Here is a 16,939-nt window from a genome sequence, read left to right as displayed (position 1 = left end):
AGCTGGGGTGATAATAACTCCGGGCACTTACTCAATTTTCTTGCTGATGCCGAGTTTGGCTCAAGAACCAAGAGAGCTTGCTCTCTGTAAGCATACCTCTAGACAGAGACACAGGTCTTCAGGGTTTTTCTGGAAGAGTGATATGAGCCCCAATATCTTTGCCCAATCACTGCATCCTCTTATCTTCTCTTTGCCCTTGTGCAGTGGGATAGTGAGCACTGAGACTCTAGATCCAGTGAGGTCCCACCTTATGTAAAGTCTTAATGACACCTGGGAGATCCATTGGAGATCTTGAATGACAAAGGAAGTCATATCAGATCTTTCCTTCCAAAATCATCTTCTATAGCTTTGCCTAATTATATCCAGAACTTATGACATCGAGTTGGGGTAGGTGGGCCTCTCTGCCTGCCTATTCCTACTTGAAACACTTCACAATAAGAAAAAGAAATTGAAGATATAATAAAAGCAAAGAGAGGTAATTAGAACCTCTGAGGGTAAAAGACTGTATGGGGAAGAAACAGTTGTATTATGTTATTTAGTTATGGAGCAAACAATATTTATATAGTCATAGTAATAGAGATGGGTTTTGTTGTTTTCCGCTTTTTGAATAAACCTTTAGAAAAAGTACAGATGATTTCATTATAATTACACAATACAATGTTAAAAAAAAACTTGATTGTATAGAAGTGAAAAGACAGCTGCCTGAAGAAAAAGGAGGGAATGCAGATGGAGAGCCAGAGGGACAGCCGGGTGCAGTACAGCTCAGATGCGGTTCAGAGTGGGATGGCAAGGGATTCTGCCCATCTGCCCATTGCTGCGGCTAGTAAAACAGGAGCCTCTCTGAGGGCCGTGGGGTAGACTGTTGGGGGTTTTAAAGTTCAAACTGGAAGGGTACAAAAGAAACCAGCAAACTGGCTTCTAGCAGGTGATCAGAGTGGCCGAGGAATAAGAGTAAGCAGCCTTCACTATATCTTTCACTCTATCTTTGAATTTTAAGACTTTTTAAAATTTTTAAGTTAAAGTAAAGGCAGATCATCAACAACTGTACTTTCAGGACTGCCCCCTCCTGGGAGGGCAGCACTGGTGCACAAGCTGAAGCTTCACAGCCAAGAGCAAACTGCTGGACACAACTGTAATACCCCTTGGGGTAGGAGATGGGTGTATTACAGGAACCATACTTCGTAATATCACAGTCATTAAAGAATCATTCAGACCTATGTTGAGGAAGATGGAAAGGTTTCCCGAAAATTTTGTTGAATGAGACAAGTGAGTTGCTCAGTATAAGATCCTATTTTTGGTGTATTAGCAATAATCACGCCTCAGATAAACCTCATTGGCTACGATGCTGCCACTGTGCAAAGCTCCATTTTTGGTGTATTTAAAAATTCTATGTATATATGATTTGCAAGCGCACACTAAATAGAATGGAAGGGCCGCAGCAAACTTAACAGCAGCGATTTCTGGATAAGTCTAGAAGAACAGTTTCCATTTCAGCACGTCTTTTCTGAATTTATTACAGTATGTCTGCCTAATGTGTAGACTTTTTTCAATAATTTTCTCAAAGCACAGCATTGCTCTGTCAAGTAAAAAAACAAAAACAAAAACAAAAAAACAGCTTTGAAGTGGGGCCATGAATTTATCTAATAAACTCCAGGGAGGAACCACTCTGAACATCTCTGCCTTCCCCTGAGAAGAGGCACAATCAGGACAAGGCTTGGCAAACGTCATTTCCATGTCCTGTGCATCAAGACACCATAGCATGGTGATCCATCCCATCTGAATCCTTAAGTGTTCAAAAAAAGTGGGTGGCAAGACCTTATGTGATGATTTAGCTTGAGATCATAGCATCCCTCTATCATCATGGGACTCAGTAAATGTTTCTCCAATGAACGACTGCCTAGACACTGTCCCCAGGAGCTGGCTTCCAAAACCCACCCAACCTGCAGCCACAGCTGTTCGTATTCTGGCTCCGCAGCGACAACTGTTCATAGACATAGAAAGACTGGCCTGGCGTCCAAAGGGTGCAGTGAGGAAACCCTGACCAAGAGCCACCCCAGAGATCCCTGCACAGGGACTCAGCCAGCCAGAAGTAATATGACTGTCTCAGTTACACATTCCTAAAAGCAGCAAGTCACGGAACTTCCACCCCAATGGGGGCCTGCCTGAAGGGTTTGGGGCACCCAGAGGCCTCTCATCTGAGGACAGCGATTTTGCAGACATCCACGCCAACACCACCCACAGCTGCTGATTGTTTATTGCACGAGAAACTGGCAATACCAAGGCAAGGGGGTTAAGTATCACAAAACCATCTGTCAACCAACCCAGAGCTACCAAAGGACATTCTACACGACACCTCGGTTACATACATGTATGTACACACGCACACACACACATGAACACACTCTGAACAGCCATGAGTCGCGGGTTTCCAGACCCCACACAGCAGCTGGTACCCCAACCCCCCAGTAGTGTGGAATATTGCAGGGAAGCACAGCAAATGACTCGAGGAAAAGAAAAAAGGTTGAGCTCCAGTGAGCTGAGCCACTCAAATCAGCAAATGCAACACAGTGGACACAGGCTCTCCCTCCCTCTGTGGCCCGGGGGTGGGGGGGAGTGGGGGGAAGGAAGGACCAGGATCTGGGGATGTGACACTGCCCTACAGAGGTCAGTGGGCCTGCCTAGGGTCCTAGGAGGCTCAAGCTAGTCTGTCGTCGGTGCTCAGGGCTGGAGCCCGAGGGCCCAGACTGGAGAGCTTGAGCAACCCCTCCAGCATCCCAGAGGAGCATGTTCTGCTTGCCGATCGCCGCACGCCACGGAATGCCCATGTCGGAGGCTGGTGGGAACTCCGTTCTGCTGGTCTCCAAGACCGTCACCTTCCGTGTCCAGATAAAGCCGCCCTTCCAGGCAGGATGGACATGCCCTAGGGTGGCTGGGACACACTGAATTCTCAACAGGAGACTAACGGACCTGCCTGAAGCCTTAAGGGCCACTGGAGAGTGACAGAGTGACAGGGTCACCCACCCCCACATGCTCCATCACTTGGGGCTGCCTAGAAACTACATCTAGCAATGGGAGTTCTCCATCAAAGGTTGGGTGACACCTGGGACCCTCCCCCCCTCCCCTCTGTCAAGGCTTGGAGACTGGGCCACTGGGAGGCTGGGCTGCAGGGCAAGGCCCGCCTGAGCTCCCAGAACTGCTAAGCGGGTTCCTAAGAGGAGCAGCTGTTGGGGAAGTCCTTGGACCACTGGTGCCAGATCCCTCAAGGTCCCAGCGACACCTGGCATACCAGCTCCTGGACACAAAGGGATAGCAGCACACCGACATCAAAACACAAAGTCACCCTACACACAGAATGCTTCGAGTTGATGTGAAAGGGCAAAGAAAGTCTGAGGGGGTTTGTTGTTTCCAAGCCGCTGCCACCCTAGCAGCTGGTACAACACTTTATTTGCAGGAAAGGACAAAGGGTCCCGCACTGAGTGCAGAGATGGGCTTCACCGCTCAGCCTCGGGGGCTGGATCCCCCTGGGACAGGGAGTGGCCGCCCAGACCCAGTGCTCTCTCCGGGTGCGGGAAGACGTCCTCTCCCTCAGACCTCCATCATATACAGATCACTGGAAAAGTTCTATCAAAAACAGAACGTCCTTGACTGGCAAAGACCCTGGGCCTTCTGGGCCCAGAAGAGCCAGCCTGAGTGGGTGGCCGGGCTCCCTGCTGCCTCACTAGCACACGAGAACCAGGCCTCCTGCAGCAGCCCTGGGCACAGGGCGCCCCCTCACATTCTCATGCTGCCTACGGCTGGTCTGGTCTCGGGGCGGAAGGGGGAAGAGCTGACTGCGAGGGTCAGGCCTCCAGACTCTGCAGTGGGTGACGGGACCAAAGGTGACATGGGGGCTTTATTCCAGACTGCCACCGGTGGGGGGGTGGGGGGAGGCAGACAGGCCTCCTGAGGTCAGGCTCTGCTACCACCAGCCTGAGGACAGTGTGGTCCCACGCACGGCTGCCACCTGGGGCGGTGGGGGGAGCCTCCCGGGAGCTCTGTGGCCACCGGCCTCCCCGGCAGGAAGAACTCATGACTACATGTGCGCCGGGGGGTGTGGGAAGGGGCAGCCTCAGTTACTCCTGTCCAAAGCCCTCAGTCTCCTCGATGGCGTACAGCAGCTTCTCTCGCAGCTGTTCATAGCTCTTGTACGGTGGGAGATCCAGACGGTTGAAACTGTTGAGAGAGGGAAGCAGGACAGTCAGCCCAGGGAGGTCAGGGCTCCCAGCCTGGCTGCCGTGCGGGGAGGGCTCAGAGTCATTCACGTGACTGTGGCTTGACCACAGTGCCAAGGGGCTAGAAGGCAGAGTGGAGCCCTTGAGGGCCCTGTTACGTGAGGCCTTAATGCTTCCTGTCCCTGGACCTCGGGTGGTCAGGAGGCAGGGCAGTAGGAGAAAGGGGGAGGCAGCCCTCTGTTTACCGGAACAGAAACGGTGGAATATTTAATAGCTGGGAAGGCCACGAGGGTGAGGGCGAGCAACTGCTGCCGCAACTCCCAAAAAGCCTCGGGGCGCCTCTTCTCCAACCCCAGGAGGTTGCCAGAGTCCCTGAGGCCGCCCCACCCGCCGGGCTCGTCGGGGCTGTGAGGTTCTGGCCACCTCCCAGAAACACCAAAACGCTCACCACGTGTGGCTCCGGGGCAGCCAGGTTTCCTTGCCAACCTTGTCGATGCAAAACTTCTGTGGTCCGTTGCTCCCTGTATCCGAAGAGAAGCTCTTCATATACAAAGGACGGCCCCTTCGTAGGGCAGGGCCCCGGCTCCACCCACAGGAGCCTCAGGCCTCACCCACTGACTCACCCGAGCCACTGCCCTCAGGCCCACCCTAGGGCGCCAGCAAGGCAAGGGAAGACCTACCAATGAGCTCAGCAAAGCCGCCAACGGGCAGGCGGCAAGTCCCAGTGACGAACTGCAGCAGCCGGATCCTCTTCTCGTTGTCCATCTCCTTTACCACCTAGAACTCCGCCAGTCAGAGCAGAGCCAGGCTACCCACTTGACCCCAAACCTCGCCCTAACCTGTGACTCCCATCAGCCAGGACCCCTCTTTGGGGCTGAGAACACAAAGCCCGGGTTGGGGTCGGGGGCTACAGCCACCAGCCTTGGAAACCCCAAAGCTGCTCCATCTGAGAGGCTGAGTTTGTAGGACATTCCCACCAACCCATGGGACATCTCTGGGGCTCCGGGGCACCCCGAGCCAGGTATTCTTTTCCCAGCCAAGTTCTGCTTTTAAACATATAGTAAGGATGGAAGTGATTGCTTAATGGGTATGGAGTTTCTTTTGGCGGGGAGATGTAATGTTCTGGAATTAGATGGTGGTAATGAAAGACCAATGTGAAAGACCAATGAACCGTAATACCTTAAAATGCTTCACATTGTGAATCTTATGGGATGGGAATTTTGCCTTCAAAAAGAGATTTTTATATACCTTCTCTTTCTCACGTATGCTATACTTCATAAGGGAAACGACAAGATCTCACATTTGGAAGAATCAATTCATTATATCCAGGACTCCGAGCTCATTCAGTTTCTCTGGAGACCAGCACGTGCTGTCCTGTCCCTCCACCCCCAGGCTGGCAGGAAACCACACGGCCTGGTGCTTTCCTTCCCGCACACATCGGCTGACCACTAACACGTCCCGTCAGGTGCACTGGCCACAACCCAGCTGCAACAGCTCTGTTCACCCCAAGGCTGGGTTCCTCTTCTCCTCCCACCAATGGAGGAAAGTGCCAAAGATGAGGGAGGTGACCCCCCAACATGTGTCCAGGAGCCTGGGATCTAATCAGGCCTCTTTCCTGTGGCTGACCACTAAAATATCCCTTCCAAGACCCTTAGCCCAACTCGGCCGGGACGGGTCCCAGGACCTACCTGCCAGAACCACTGGATCTGCTTGCTGTTCTTGGTGTAGTGCCGATAAATAGTGTTCTTTTGCCAGTCGCTCATGTCTATCTCCTGCATGCCGCACAGCATCAGCTGCAGGGGGACAGGTGTCAGCAGCCCCAGGCCCACCCCCTCCCCACAGGTGCACAGCGCCTCACCCACTCACCAGCAGGTGGAATCGCCCCAAACATTTTCATCTATTTCTGCTGGCAGTGGGAGTAATATGGGTGATAGGAGTCTTGAGCATGGACCCCCTCAAAACCAGGACCAGGGGAGGAACAGATTTGAGAGATCAAATCACAACTATCCGCCCTGCCGCCTCCATCCAGAGGGAAGGTGAAGTTTTACTGGCGGGTTTCTGCAGAACCACGGTTTGCCAGCAACGGGCACGACTGCCCCAGAGGCAGAGGCTCAGGGTCCCGGGGACCTCAGCTCTCACCTCCAGCTCTTTCTCATCAAAGTAGCGCAACCACTCCAGGGGGGCCACCTCGTTGAAGCCGTCCAGGAAGGCTTTGGTCTGCTCTTCCACGCCCCGGGTGAAACGCCAGTCGGTCAGCAGCCTAAAACCGAAGGTGCGCTGTCAGGGGAGCCAAGGCCCACTGCTCAGGCACAGCTCGGGCCGGCCACCGGGCCACGGTCGCACAGCCGTGAGATATCAGCCCAGAGGCCGCGTGGCACACACCCAGACCCACTCCGCATCGGCCTTGGGAGCAGCCAGGGCAGTGGGAGACAGCTGAACCTCTGACATCTGACCGCTTCCTCCCCATCCCACCACTGCTGACTGAACTTCACAAACGTGGAGGTCAGGAGACTAGACCGAGAGACCTGGAGAAGGCACGTGGGTGAGTTTGCACACAGACACACATGCAAGGATGGGCTCAGACACACGGACACAGAAATCCTCTCTGCCAGAGAAAGGAAAGGGAGATATCGAAGCTTCCTGCCTCTTCAAAGCCCTGCAGTCTTGAAGCCTTGCACGTGGGGGAAAGAGAGCAAACGGCAGCTCTTCCGGGTGGCCAGGGGCTCCGGTCAGCGTGGGACAGGCCGTGGGCAGCCCTCATGTGCCGATGCCACAGGGGCGGCGGCCGTGCCCCTGGTGAAATAGGGGGGGCCTGGCTGGAGCACGCCCCAGGACCGAGGGTGGCTCTGCTCCCGCCCCCTGGCCCCCGGGATACTCACATGATGTACTCTTCCTTGTTCTCCTCTGTCACTCGGATGCTTTCCCCGCCTTCCTTTAGCTCGTGGGTTGTCACCTTGCCCAGGATCTCCATGTCCTGGATGAAGTAGAGCTCCAGACCACACTCTTCCAGGTTGTTCTCTCTGGGGGCACAAGAGACCGAAAGGGAAAACGTCTACCTTAGAAGGGTCTCCCCTCATCCCACTCTGTCAGGTGCATCAGCGCTCAGAGGATGCCAGGACCCGCAGCCTGAATCCAGACAGTGGCCTGGGACCTCCCCCTGACCACGGGGAGAATTCTGGAGCTGTCCCACAGGGAAACCGAGGAGCTGCGTATCTCCACCAGCACTTACACAGCTGGTATGCGCTCAGGGCCACTCCAGCAGAGAAAACACAGGCCAGCGATGCCTCCTCCCCAACCAGAGACCCCTGTCCTCCCAGCACGGCGCGGGGGAGAGGACTCACTTGATCCAGACAATAGAGTTGTAGAATTCGGGGTCGATCGATTCCAGGTCTTTCAGGGTTGGTCTCTTGTTGAGCATTCGCTTATAGAACGGGAGGGTGAAGCCTGTGTCGATGAACTTTCCATGGTACAGAGCCTGCGGAGGAAGAGGCACGCCAAAGGTGTTTGGTCTTCTTAGGACACTGCCCAGGCAGGCTCTTGGATGCTCCACGCCAAAGCCCAACTACCTACCCCTTCTCCCCAAGAGCAACCGTGACCTTGGGACAGACTCTCATCACACCTGCAGACAACAGGGGCAAGCAGAGCCAGCCCACTTAGGAACCCACTGCCTGCCTGGCACGCTTGCCTGCCAGCTCCCTGTTCCAGCAGAGATGTGCCCCACGCTCACAGGCAGCACAACCCCAGGTGGCAGCCCTGACTCACTGACGCTCAGAGCTGGGCGGCAGAGGCAGCCAAAAATAATGCAGACGCTGTCGACGGCAGGAGCTGGCGGGCCAGTGGTGAGTAATAGTCTAGGGTTTTACTGGTCTGTCCTGTCGGCCGCCTGGCCAGGCGGGTCTCTAGACCCGGGAAGAATGTGCCCACTTCCTGAGCCCAGCACCTTGGCCAAGAACTTCCAGACAAGGGGAAGAGACATATTTAGTCACGGCTCTTGAGTTCTCGCGGACAGAGCATTCAGGAAGTCAGGGAGAAGCAAAGGAAAGTCAGCAACGCAACATCTCAAACCACCAAATATGGCAGAAGGACTGCGGCTCCCATGGGCTTCCCTTCCTCAATCCTGGTTCTCTACCCTCCCAAGACACTCGACAGGATGCACACAGCATGACAACCCCCCATTCATGCCGCGTTCCTACTGCTAGATAAACTCCCCTCTCCCCACTCTTCACCCACTCCCTGGTGATGCCTCCTACATCCTGACCAGCTGGTCTACTAGGGCTCTGTTCTAAGCTAGTGTTGATCCCAGATCCCCTTCCAGAAGGCCTTAGTGTCTCAGCCAGACATCCCCACTCTCGCTCAAGGGCTGTGACAAGCGGTGGTACCTTGCCCAGCATCTCCCCTCCCGGCCGCAAGTAAGACCGCAAGTGGGCAGTGTTTGTCACCAACCCCCTTGGCAGGCTGCACACTCAAAGTTAAGCGACGTCCACAGCCCAGGAACCCTGGGCTATGGCTCGACAAGCCCTACACAAACCCACACAAGAAAACCCTCTCAAAGCCCCTGAGGGTGCCACTGAGAGAGCTCCAAACTATCTCCAGAACTCTCTCCAGCTCTTTGCATTTCTCGTTAGGTGTTGTATGAGGAGGAGCGTGGGGCTCGGGGGTGGGGCACGCACGGCAGGTTGCTGTGGGTACGTCTGGCCTCCTGGGCTGCCACCTGCTTTAGCGATCTCACAGCAATGCAACTTACCATAGCGATGAATCGGCCAATGAAGCGGAAGTAGGTGAGGTGGTCGGGGTTGATGGAGGAGGCAGGGTTGATCTGCAGGCAGTAATTGTTCTTCCCGGCATATTCAAATAAACAATACATGGGGTTGAGCACCTCATGAGACAGGAGGAAAAACCACTCCCTGTGAGAAAGGAGAGAGAAAGACAAGAGTAATGGATCCCGTCCTGCATACCTGCACTGGAGAGGGGACTCTCTTCTGCTGTCCTGTCAGGGCCAGTTTGGAGACATGAGGTCCTGGGAGTCAAGCCCCACTAGGATAAACACCTGGTATAACTTGTATTAACAGCTGGTCAGGGACCGGGGGTGAACCAGGATGACAACTGCACTTGTGGACAGAGCTCAGGAAAGCCTGTGTGCATGTCTCTGGGCTCCCAGGTGATGCATTCCAGGACTTTACATCCGGTATCCAGTGTGGCTGATGGCAAAGGAGCTTTTTGTACCCTGGGGCCACCATGCACAGTTGTGTCGGCTGTGCACTGTACAAGAGCACTATGTTAAAGTATCATAGATTTGCACATTGATCACAACAATTTTCCTGCATATAGCAGTCAAGCTGTGTGTTTTTTTTTTTCTGATAAAACCAAAATATCATGACCATTTCCCAACATGGAAGTGTCTTGAGAAAGGGCATCTCTTCCTAAATCTTGCAAAGGTGCTATAGAAAACAGCCACCCTGTTTCCATCCTAAGTAGGCAGCGTGATATGAATACACAGTAACATAGTCCTAGGTCCTAAGGCATGAAAACTCTGTGATCCATGCTGCCTCTAGATTACGAACCTCACCCCCAGTAGCTATACAAAAGGCATCTTGAGTGGGCTTCCCTTGCTCTTTGCCCTCCCCTCACCCCAGACCCCATCACCATACCCTTTCCCACACTTCCACGCATTTGTCTGAACCAACACCCATGCCTTGGCATCTCTCTGTGGCCTAGGTACAAGCCTCAAGCCAGAATTCTGGATCCTTTCGGGCTTGAGCTACACCAGCAGGGGGACATCCCAAGGGGGCCAGTCCCTGGCTGCTTGTGGCCGGGCAGACGAGGAGTCCTTCGATGCAGAGGGTGCCTCGGTATCCTGTCCGTGGTTCTACCCTGTGGTAGAACAGCATGACGTAACCTACCATAGGGTAAAACCACTGGCAGGACACAGAGAGACAGACACACACGGGGTGGGAGCCACACCACCAAGCAGAGCCTGGAGAGAAGGTCACCACAGAAAAAGAGCAAGTGATCCACAGGGGCCAACACAGAGGGCAGCGCCACCAGCAAACAGAGGACCAGAAACAAGTGAACCCAACACCGAGAGAAGATGTCCCCACACCACGAGAGGTCAGTGAGCTGAGCAGTCACCACAGGCCAAGATGCTCCTTCTCCCTGCCGGGGGCCTTCAGCCCCCTGATCCAAGGCAGCGTGTTACCAGAGAGTCTGTTAACTTTTGCAGGTAGACTGGGGTGAGGGCAAGACAATGCTTTAGGCTCTCGTTATGGGTACATCAGTTATCTTAATTTTATTGGCCCTATGGCATGTGATGCGGACCTGAGCAGTGATCAAGACCCCCTGGATTGTGACACAACTTACACCTGTCAGGCACACAGGGGCACGCCAGATTGAACCTGTCCCAGCTGCCTCGAGAAGCCCGGGGTCGAGTTTAACAGAAACCACGTGACAGTGACACCAATATTTAACCACTGCCCACCGGTGCAGCCTGACTGGTTCAGGTACAGAAATAATGAGAATGTCTTAAGATCTCCCCTCGGAAGCTCACAGCCTCCCCCCGAGACCAGTAACTAAAGGGTTGCTACCTCGCCCAGAAGGCAACCCTGGGACCCTGCTCCTGCACCCACGTGTACCCACCACGAGCCCTATGGCCTGGGGAAACAGCGCGGCACAGCCTTCCAGGGGCGCTGAGCTCACCTGGCGATGCCTCCATAGTCCAGGCCCTCCTCGCCACGCATGATGATGTACAGCCGGCGGCGCAGGTCGTAAGGCTTCATGTTCATGATCTGAGGAGACAGAGCGTCATGGCCAGCCTGCCACTCTTGCTTCGGTAGCAGGCTGGGGGCAAGGGCCAGGGAATTCTATGTCCTGCCCTTCAGCAGAGACTGGTCACCCAGGCCCACACCCTGGAAACTCAACCATGTGGGCTTAACAGGCCACGTGATAGAAGATGAAGTGGTGTGAGGGGGCCTTCTGCTTGTTGGTCTTAGACACCAGGATTATCCTCTAACCTGTTGGAAAGAATCCTCGAAAAGCGTCTGCCTGGAAACGCTGATCTTCACGTGGCTAGGGAGGGCATTTGACTGAAAAACAAAGAAAGAAAAGGAAAACAGACGCTGAATCAGGAAATCAGGGGTCACTAAGCAGTCGGGCCTCCCGTCTGTACCAACAGGCTTCCCCATCTCCCGGGGCCAGTGGCAGAGGGCCTGGGACCCCAGAAATGGGAGCTGGCTTCCTGGGGACGATGTCAGATAAGTGCTGGGGGCAGGACAAGTAACTGGCCCCATCTCAGATGCAGGCATTCGAACACCCCTGCTGGGCTGGGAAATCATGCTGAAGCAACTCAAGTGACCCCAGCGTCTGGGGGAGGTCCCGTCCCAGAACTCACGTGGCAGAGGAAACGGAACTGGTGATACTTCCACCGAAAACTTCGGTCGTAGGCACCAGGGGAACCTTGCTTCGTCCTGGGAAGAGCAAAGGTATTCTAGAATCCAGGTGATTTCTCAAAAATTAGCAACGTATCTTGTTAGCCCTGAGGAAAGCTGATGCCATGTTAAAGACGAGAAAGGCAAGGCACTGAGGAAAGGAAACGACTGCCATTTCTGTAGGCAGATTTGAGGAGAAAAAGAAAAACCGGAAATAAAGCCAGAGCTCTTGCTTTTAGAGAAAGCCCACTAGGCGTTATCCCGAATAAGCAGGAGAGCCCCTTCCACTCCCCCTCCTCCCGCCACCCCCCTCTAATGTGACACCAAAGTCGGCCACCAGGGGGCAGTAGGAAGAGCAAGACAAGGATAAATGTGGACCATCGATCGGGCAGTCCTTACCCGGACTCAAACCCTGGGCGAGGATCCTTAAAGGTGGTGGTGCGGGTATTGTGGTCTACGAAATAGCGTACGCCTTCACTGGTGTACTTCATCTCCCACCCGGGGGGCAAAGCTGGCTCCTGGATCATCCTAGAAGCACGGGTAGAGCGGAGCTAAGAGTCCATGTGGCCTTCTGCGTCTCTGTGCCTAGGAGGCTGGTACAGCTTTCACCCAGGCCCTGCAGTCCTTGAGGGGGGGCCCTGAGGAAAGGCACCCGGTACTACCCAAGTCATGAGGGCAGCTCTGTAGTGGAGAGAGGTCGTTTACTAGCCCAAGGTCAAAGAACCAGCCCTGGGTGGACGACTGTGGCCTAAGTGGCCACCAGCAATCCTGAGACACCACATGCCCCTATCCTAGAGCAGCTTCCGGAGGGAAGGGGTGGAAAGGTTCCCTTAAATCTTTCAAAATCACACTATTAGCAGCCTGCACGACTGGCACGCAGACTAGCAACACCTGCCAGTCAGGCCACTCTCTATCCGTCGGGAAGGTCCATTTAAGGAGCCACTTTCAAGTCTCATTACGTGGACACTAAACGGTAAGGGTCTTGGGGCGCTTGTGGGTGGCTTAAAAATCCCAGAATATTGGCCAGAGAAGGCCAACGCAGTCCCGGGTACTTAGCCAACACTGGAGCTGCATGGGGCCAACCCAGCCTACATCCTTACCCCTGGGTCCGCGGGTCCTCCCACTGGGTAGTGCGTGTGTTATGGTTCACGTAATACACCCGTCCATTGTCCTGTCTCTTCTCTGCCATGGGAGAAAAAAGAAAAGAGGATAATTGGCTTGAAACACCTTGAGGCCAGGCCCACTGCCCTCTGGCTCCCATCTCCTGAGTGCCAGGTCTCAGTTTCCGCCCCTGTTCCCAACCTGTTAGAGAAGTTGAACTGATGAAAGCCTGGCTCATGCACATCTGTCACTGGTAAAAAGGACAAAGAATCTTTCCCTACTGGGGAGTGGGGGAAGGATAAACACATTTCCAACTAGAGATCCAGAACTGTCTTTGGTCGGTTGATTCGTTGGAGGGAAGGGGGCAGTGTGGCAACAGGAGGGGGGGAGAGCCCAGCTGAAACCAGAGGCTAATTGCATCCAGCTGTGTGCAAAGTGGAGGCACGGCCAACCTCCCCTCAACCCTGGTCCCCACCCCAGTCCCTCATGGGTTGCTCTCCAGTCATGCAACTGCTCCATCCGAACCGGGTCATTGTGGGGTAGCTACATTCTCCTCCGTATCTTTTTGACAGCGCTCTCTCCCAGAGGGCCTACCTACCCTCCACCTTCTCTCCTTCCCCCTGCATGAAGGCAAAGCTTTGTTCCAAAACTCTCACATCCCAGTAGAACCGCTATGTTGCATGTGTGCAATGAATGCCCGGGGCTGGGGCACTTACGATGCTACCTTCTCCTTCCACTAAGTATGTGCTTCGAGCCGGGACAGTGTTTAGGGGTGCTCAGGCATCCTGTCTCTGTCCTCTGGACAATCTTTACTCTCTCCCCTCTCCTGGGGCATGGGTGCTCATAGATGGAAGTCTGGGGAGACCAACTCTAGCTGGTGACTCCAGGCTTTGGGAGGCGTTGAGAGGCACGCCCCATCAGCTCCAAGCAGATGACAGGCAACAGGCAAGACTAGGGGCAAGGCTGCAAACGCAAGAGAGGTCACCTTTCCTACGAAGTTCCTGAGCCTTCAAACCTGTTTCTGTCCCCTAAACGAATGATGCTAATGGCCCTCCCTCTTTTACAATGACAGGGGGAAATTAAAGAAATAAAAATAATTAGTTCCAGAAGCTACAGGGAAACCAAAAGCTAAAAAAGGCACAGAAGCGAGGTGCCCACTCCCCTTCCCTCAAGCATCAGGCTGCAATGTTCCCAGTGTCAACCCAGGATCCTGGCGTCTCTCTGCCTTACATGGTATCCAGGACTGGACAGAAATTTTTAAAACACACACAAAAGGAAAGAAAGAAAAGAAGATGCCCAAGATTATTACAGAGCTACCGTCACCTCAGAACAGCTTATGGGAAAAAAAAAAAAAAGAACAGCTTATGGGACTGTCCCACAGAAGGCAGGCTACCTGAGAAGGTTCTGAGGAAAAGGAGAAGCCGCTCCCATCCCAGAAGCTTCTGCTTTGAACTAGATCCTCTGTGTCTGCCCTGCCAAGAGCCAAAGCCAAGGCTAATCATCAGGCTGGGGGATCTGTCCAGCCGGGCCCGGGGCCTGTGCACTCACAGCTGCCGGGGCGCCTCCTGGGACTGTCTCACTGCATACAAGTGCAGTCTGGGGGCTGGGGAAGTCCTGAGGGGAGCGCCTTCTCTAGGAGGAAACACACTTGGAAGCATTCAGTGACGTGTCCAGGGGCAGGGCAGCTGAAGAGCTGTGGATCTAAATCCCAGGTGTCCCAAACCCTGGGTGCAGGCGACCCAGGGGGCTCCTCCTGGAGGAACAGAAAGGGACCTAGGACAGAGAGCAGGAGAGTATGGGAGATTTGATCGCAGGCTCCCACTAAAAGCAATTCTTGCTTGGCTCTGCTGCTCTTTCTGTTCTTTCTTAAGTCTCCTTGGGAAGGTGGCCCAGTCCCAGCCCTGAAAAAGCCAACACAAGGCCCAGAGGATCTGATTTGGAAGGTTCCCTGGCCCTCAGCCACATGGTCCTTTTTCTCAGTTTCATACCAATATAATCTTGTGTGTTTTCCTGATCATATGTAAACACCGTTGACTCGGACCACGGCTCCTCCTCCCATCTCAGCCATCTCACACTTGGCTTCTGGGAGCTCTTTTCTAAGCGCTAGAGCTGCTCTTACTTGGTGACCATCATGTAGCAGAACTGGTACAGAAATCAATCATTTGACTCTGTGGATGCAGGAACAATTCTGGGTCCCTGGCTCCAGGTCATAGCGTCTACTGGCTGCCAAACAACATCACAGATTCTCATTTAATCTGACGCACTTTCCCCTGCCTAGCCAGGGATCCTGTGTTCGACTCATTACATTTGACTGGATGCTGATTCCTGAGACACCAGGGATCGTGCATCAGTCCAAAGAGGCAGGTGGATGATCTGTGTCCGTACGGGATTCCCTAGCTGAAAATCCAGAACTGTCTGGAAGCCTCACTAACTGACACGTGCCCCCAGAAGGTCCACGAGGTCCTCCCAATGCTCTGAAATGCAGTGGTAATTCACTAAGTGACACCTTGTGGGCCCAAGGGGGGGCGGTGATGCAACCTGGTAAATCACTACCAGGGAGTGGTATGTCTACACCAGGGGGTTCCAGCTCAACAGCCATACTTTTCCAGTTCATGCTCATCTTATCATTCTCCACTTCTCTGTTTTTATTGGGGAGCATGCCCCCGCCCAATTTAATACCCCTTATAAACACCACCCAAATAGCATTTATTGTCTTCTACTGGCCTAACCAATACATTAAACCCAACACATGCTGATTCCTTCTAAATCTGCCCTCTTCCACCCCCAGGGACCCTTGCTGTACTGAACAAAACCCTGACCCGGCTCAGGGCTACGGAATGCACTGCGTCTCACCATCTCTCATGACCCCTTTCTGCATGGCCGCTCTTTCCCAGAATAGCCACAAAGCCCCTAACCTCTCCCAAGTCATGGATGTCCATCTCTCTAACTCATTATTGGCAAATCACACCCAGGACTGGAAATTCTCCAATGACAAGCAGAACCCAGCATGGCGCTATTAACCAGCCATGATGCGCTTCCACAGTTGCCACCCGGCGCTCAACTGTCTCATCTGCTTCCCTCTGGCCTGTTTCACAGCTGGGTCACAGATAAAAAGGTAGCTTTTCTTTAGTCAAAATTAGGCTGAAGTCCTCCAACATCTCAGCTGCAAAGAAAGGTTTGGTAAGGCGGCTCCTTCCAATCACACAGCCACAGACCTAAAACCAGTGCGCCAGGGAGTAAGCCAGCGCCAAAACGTCTTGGCCAATGACAGGATGGAGGGTTGGGGAGATGGTTCAGAATCAGGACCAAAACCCAACAGTCCCACGGGCTGCTCCTCGGGGACTCTGTCTGCAGGGTCACGCTCCTTCAGCCATGGCAGGTGAACGCTATGGGGGTGCAGGGGATCTCAGCGCCCCGTCGTGGAAGCGCTCAGGCCGGGCATCCCCAGAGAGCACGCTGGAGAGAGGCCCAGGCCACTGCGGGCCAGGATGCGGGCCAGGATGCGGGCCAGGAGTGAAGACGACGCTCGGGGAGAGAGGAGGGAGCGCAGCGAGCGGAGCCTCAGCCGTGGCTGAGTCCTCAGGAGTTCGGTACTTACCCCAGCCGGGAGGGAGGGGGCCCAGCGGGTCATGGTCAGTCGAAGCACTTGAAGACTAAACACAAGAAAACACAGCAGAACACAGAAGTTAAAAAAAGCCGCTGGTTAAAAATAAATCGATCGATAAAAATAAAAATGCCGAGGCCTCATTTCCACATTTGAGCACTTTTGTACAGGCTTCAGTGGGGCCTTAGGTGACATCTGCTCCTCTGGAGAGTTTTTCTCAAAAAAGAAAAACTGAACAAGGACCCCCCATGCGGAGGGCCCCGACAGGTTCTGGAGAGGGTGAGCGAGGGGGAGGAAGCCGGTGCGAGGAAGGCGGCCGGGGCTGTGGAGGCAGAGCGGGCCCAGGCGGGCGGCAGGCCTGGAGCGGCGGCCCGCAAGCTCGGCCAGCGCCTCTGCTCGGCTCCTGCTCCGGGCGGCCAGGGCGACTGAAATCACCACCACCTCCAACTTTCTCCAAGAACCACACACGGGAGGGGAAAAAATATCGCAGGCCTTTCCAATGAAATCATTCCCACAAGCCCTGCCCACGCCCAGAGCTTCCTGGCTGGGGGCTGGGCCCTCCTCCCTCCACCTCCCTCCTGGGTGCGCTGGGAGAGGGAGCA

The 16,939-nt window shown here is 54.2% G+C and overlaps 1 protein-coding gene and 1 pseudogene across 5 annotated transcripts in view; both read right to left on the bottom strand.

Annotated features, from left to right (window-relative positions):
• Nucleotides 1-1,212: 1,212 nt before the first annotated feature.
• LOC140631344 (U4 spliceosomal RNA) lies at nt 1,213-1,363 on the bottom strand (annotated as a pseudogene).
• Nucleotides 1,364-2,238: 875 nt separating this feature from the next.
• WWP2 (WW domain containing E3 ubiquitin protein ligase 2) overlaps nt 2,239-16,939 on the bottom strand; it is a 145,189-nt gene continuing 130,488 nt past the window's right edge. For 4 of the 5 annotated variants that reach the window (XM_072816840.1, XM_072816862.1, XM_072816851.1 and 1 more), the window contains 14 exons: nt 16,332-16,386; nt 12,733-12,814; nt 12,032-12,160; nt 11,596-11,671; nt 11,219-11,290; nt 10,905-10,993; nt 8,956-9,115; nt 7,553-7,686; nt 7,091-7,231; nt 6,351-6,471; nt 5,900-6,004; nt 4,892-4,988; nt 4,660-4,732; nt 2,239-4,212 (listed from right to left, as the gene is read on the bottom strand). In XM_072816840.1, the coding sequence (XP_072672941.1) occupies nt 4,113-4,212; nt 4,660-4,732; nt 4,892-4,988; nt 5,900-6,004; nt 6,351-6,471; nt 7,091-7,231; nt 7,553-7,686; nt 8,956-9,115; nt 10,905-10,993; nt 11,219-11,290; nt 11,596-11,671; nt 12,032-12,160; nt 12,733-12,814; nt 16,332-16,386 (1,434 nt within the window). In that variant the 3' untranslated portion in view covers nt 2,239-4,112. The remainder of the gene's footprint in view (nt 4,213-4,659; nt 4,733-4,891; nt 4,989-5,899; nt 6,005-6,350; nt 6,472-7,090; nt 7,232-7,552; nt 7,687-8,955; nt 9,116-10,904; nt 10,994-11,218; nt 11,291-11,595; nt 11,672-12,031; nt 12,161-12,732; nt 12,815-16,331; nt 16,387-16,939) is intronic. The other variant, XM_072816831.1, reaches the window with a different exon arrangement.

The sequence above is a fragment of the Canis lupus genome, chromosome 3 (genome assembly GCF_048164855.1).
Source record: "Canis lupus baileyi chromosome 3, mCanLup2.hap1, whole genome shotgun sequence".
NCBI classification, from domain to species: domain Eukaryota; kingdom Metazoa; phylum Chordata; class Mammalia; order Carnivora; family Canidae; genus Canis; species Canis lupus.
The sequence above is the reverse complement of the archived record's forward strand: the minus strand, read 5'-3'. Positions and strand labels throughout refer to the sequence as shown.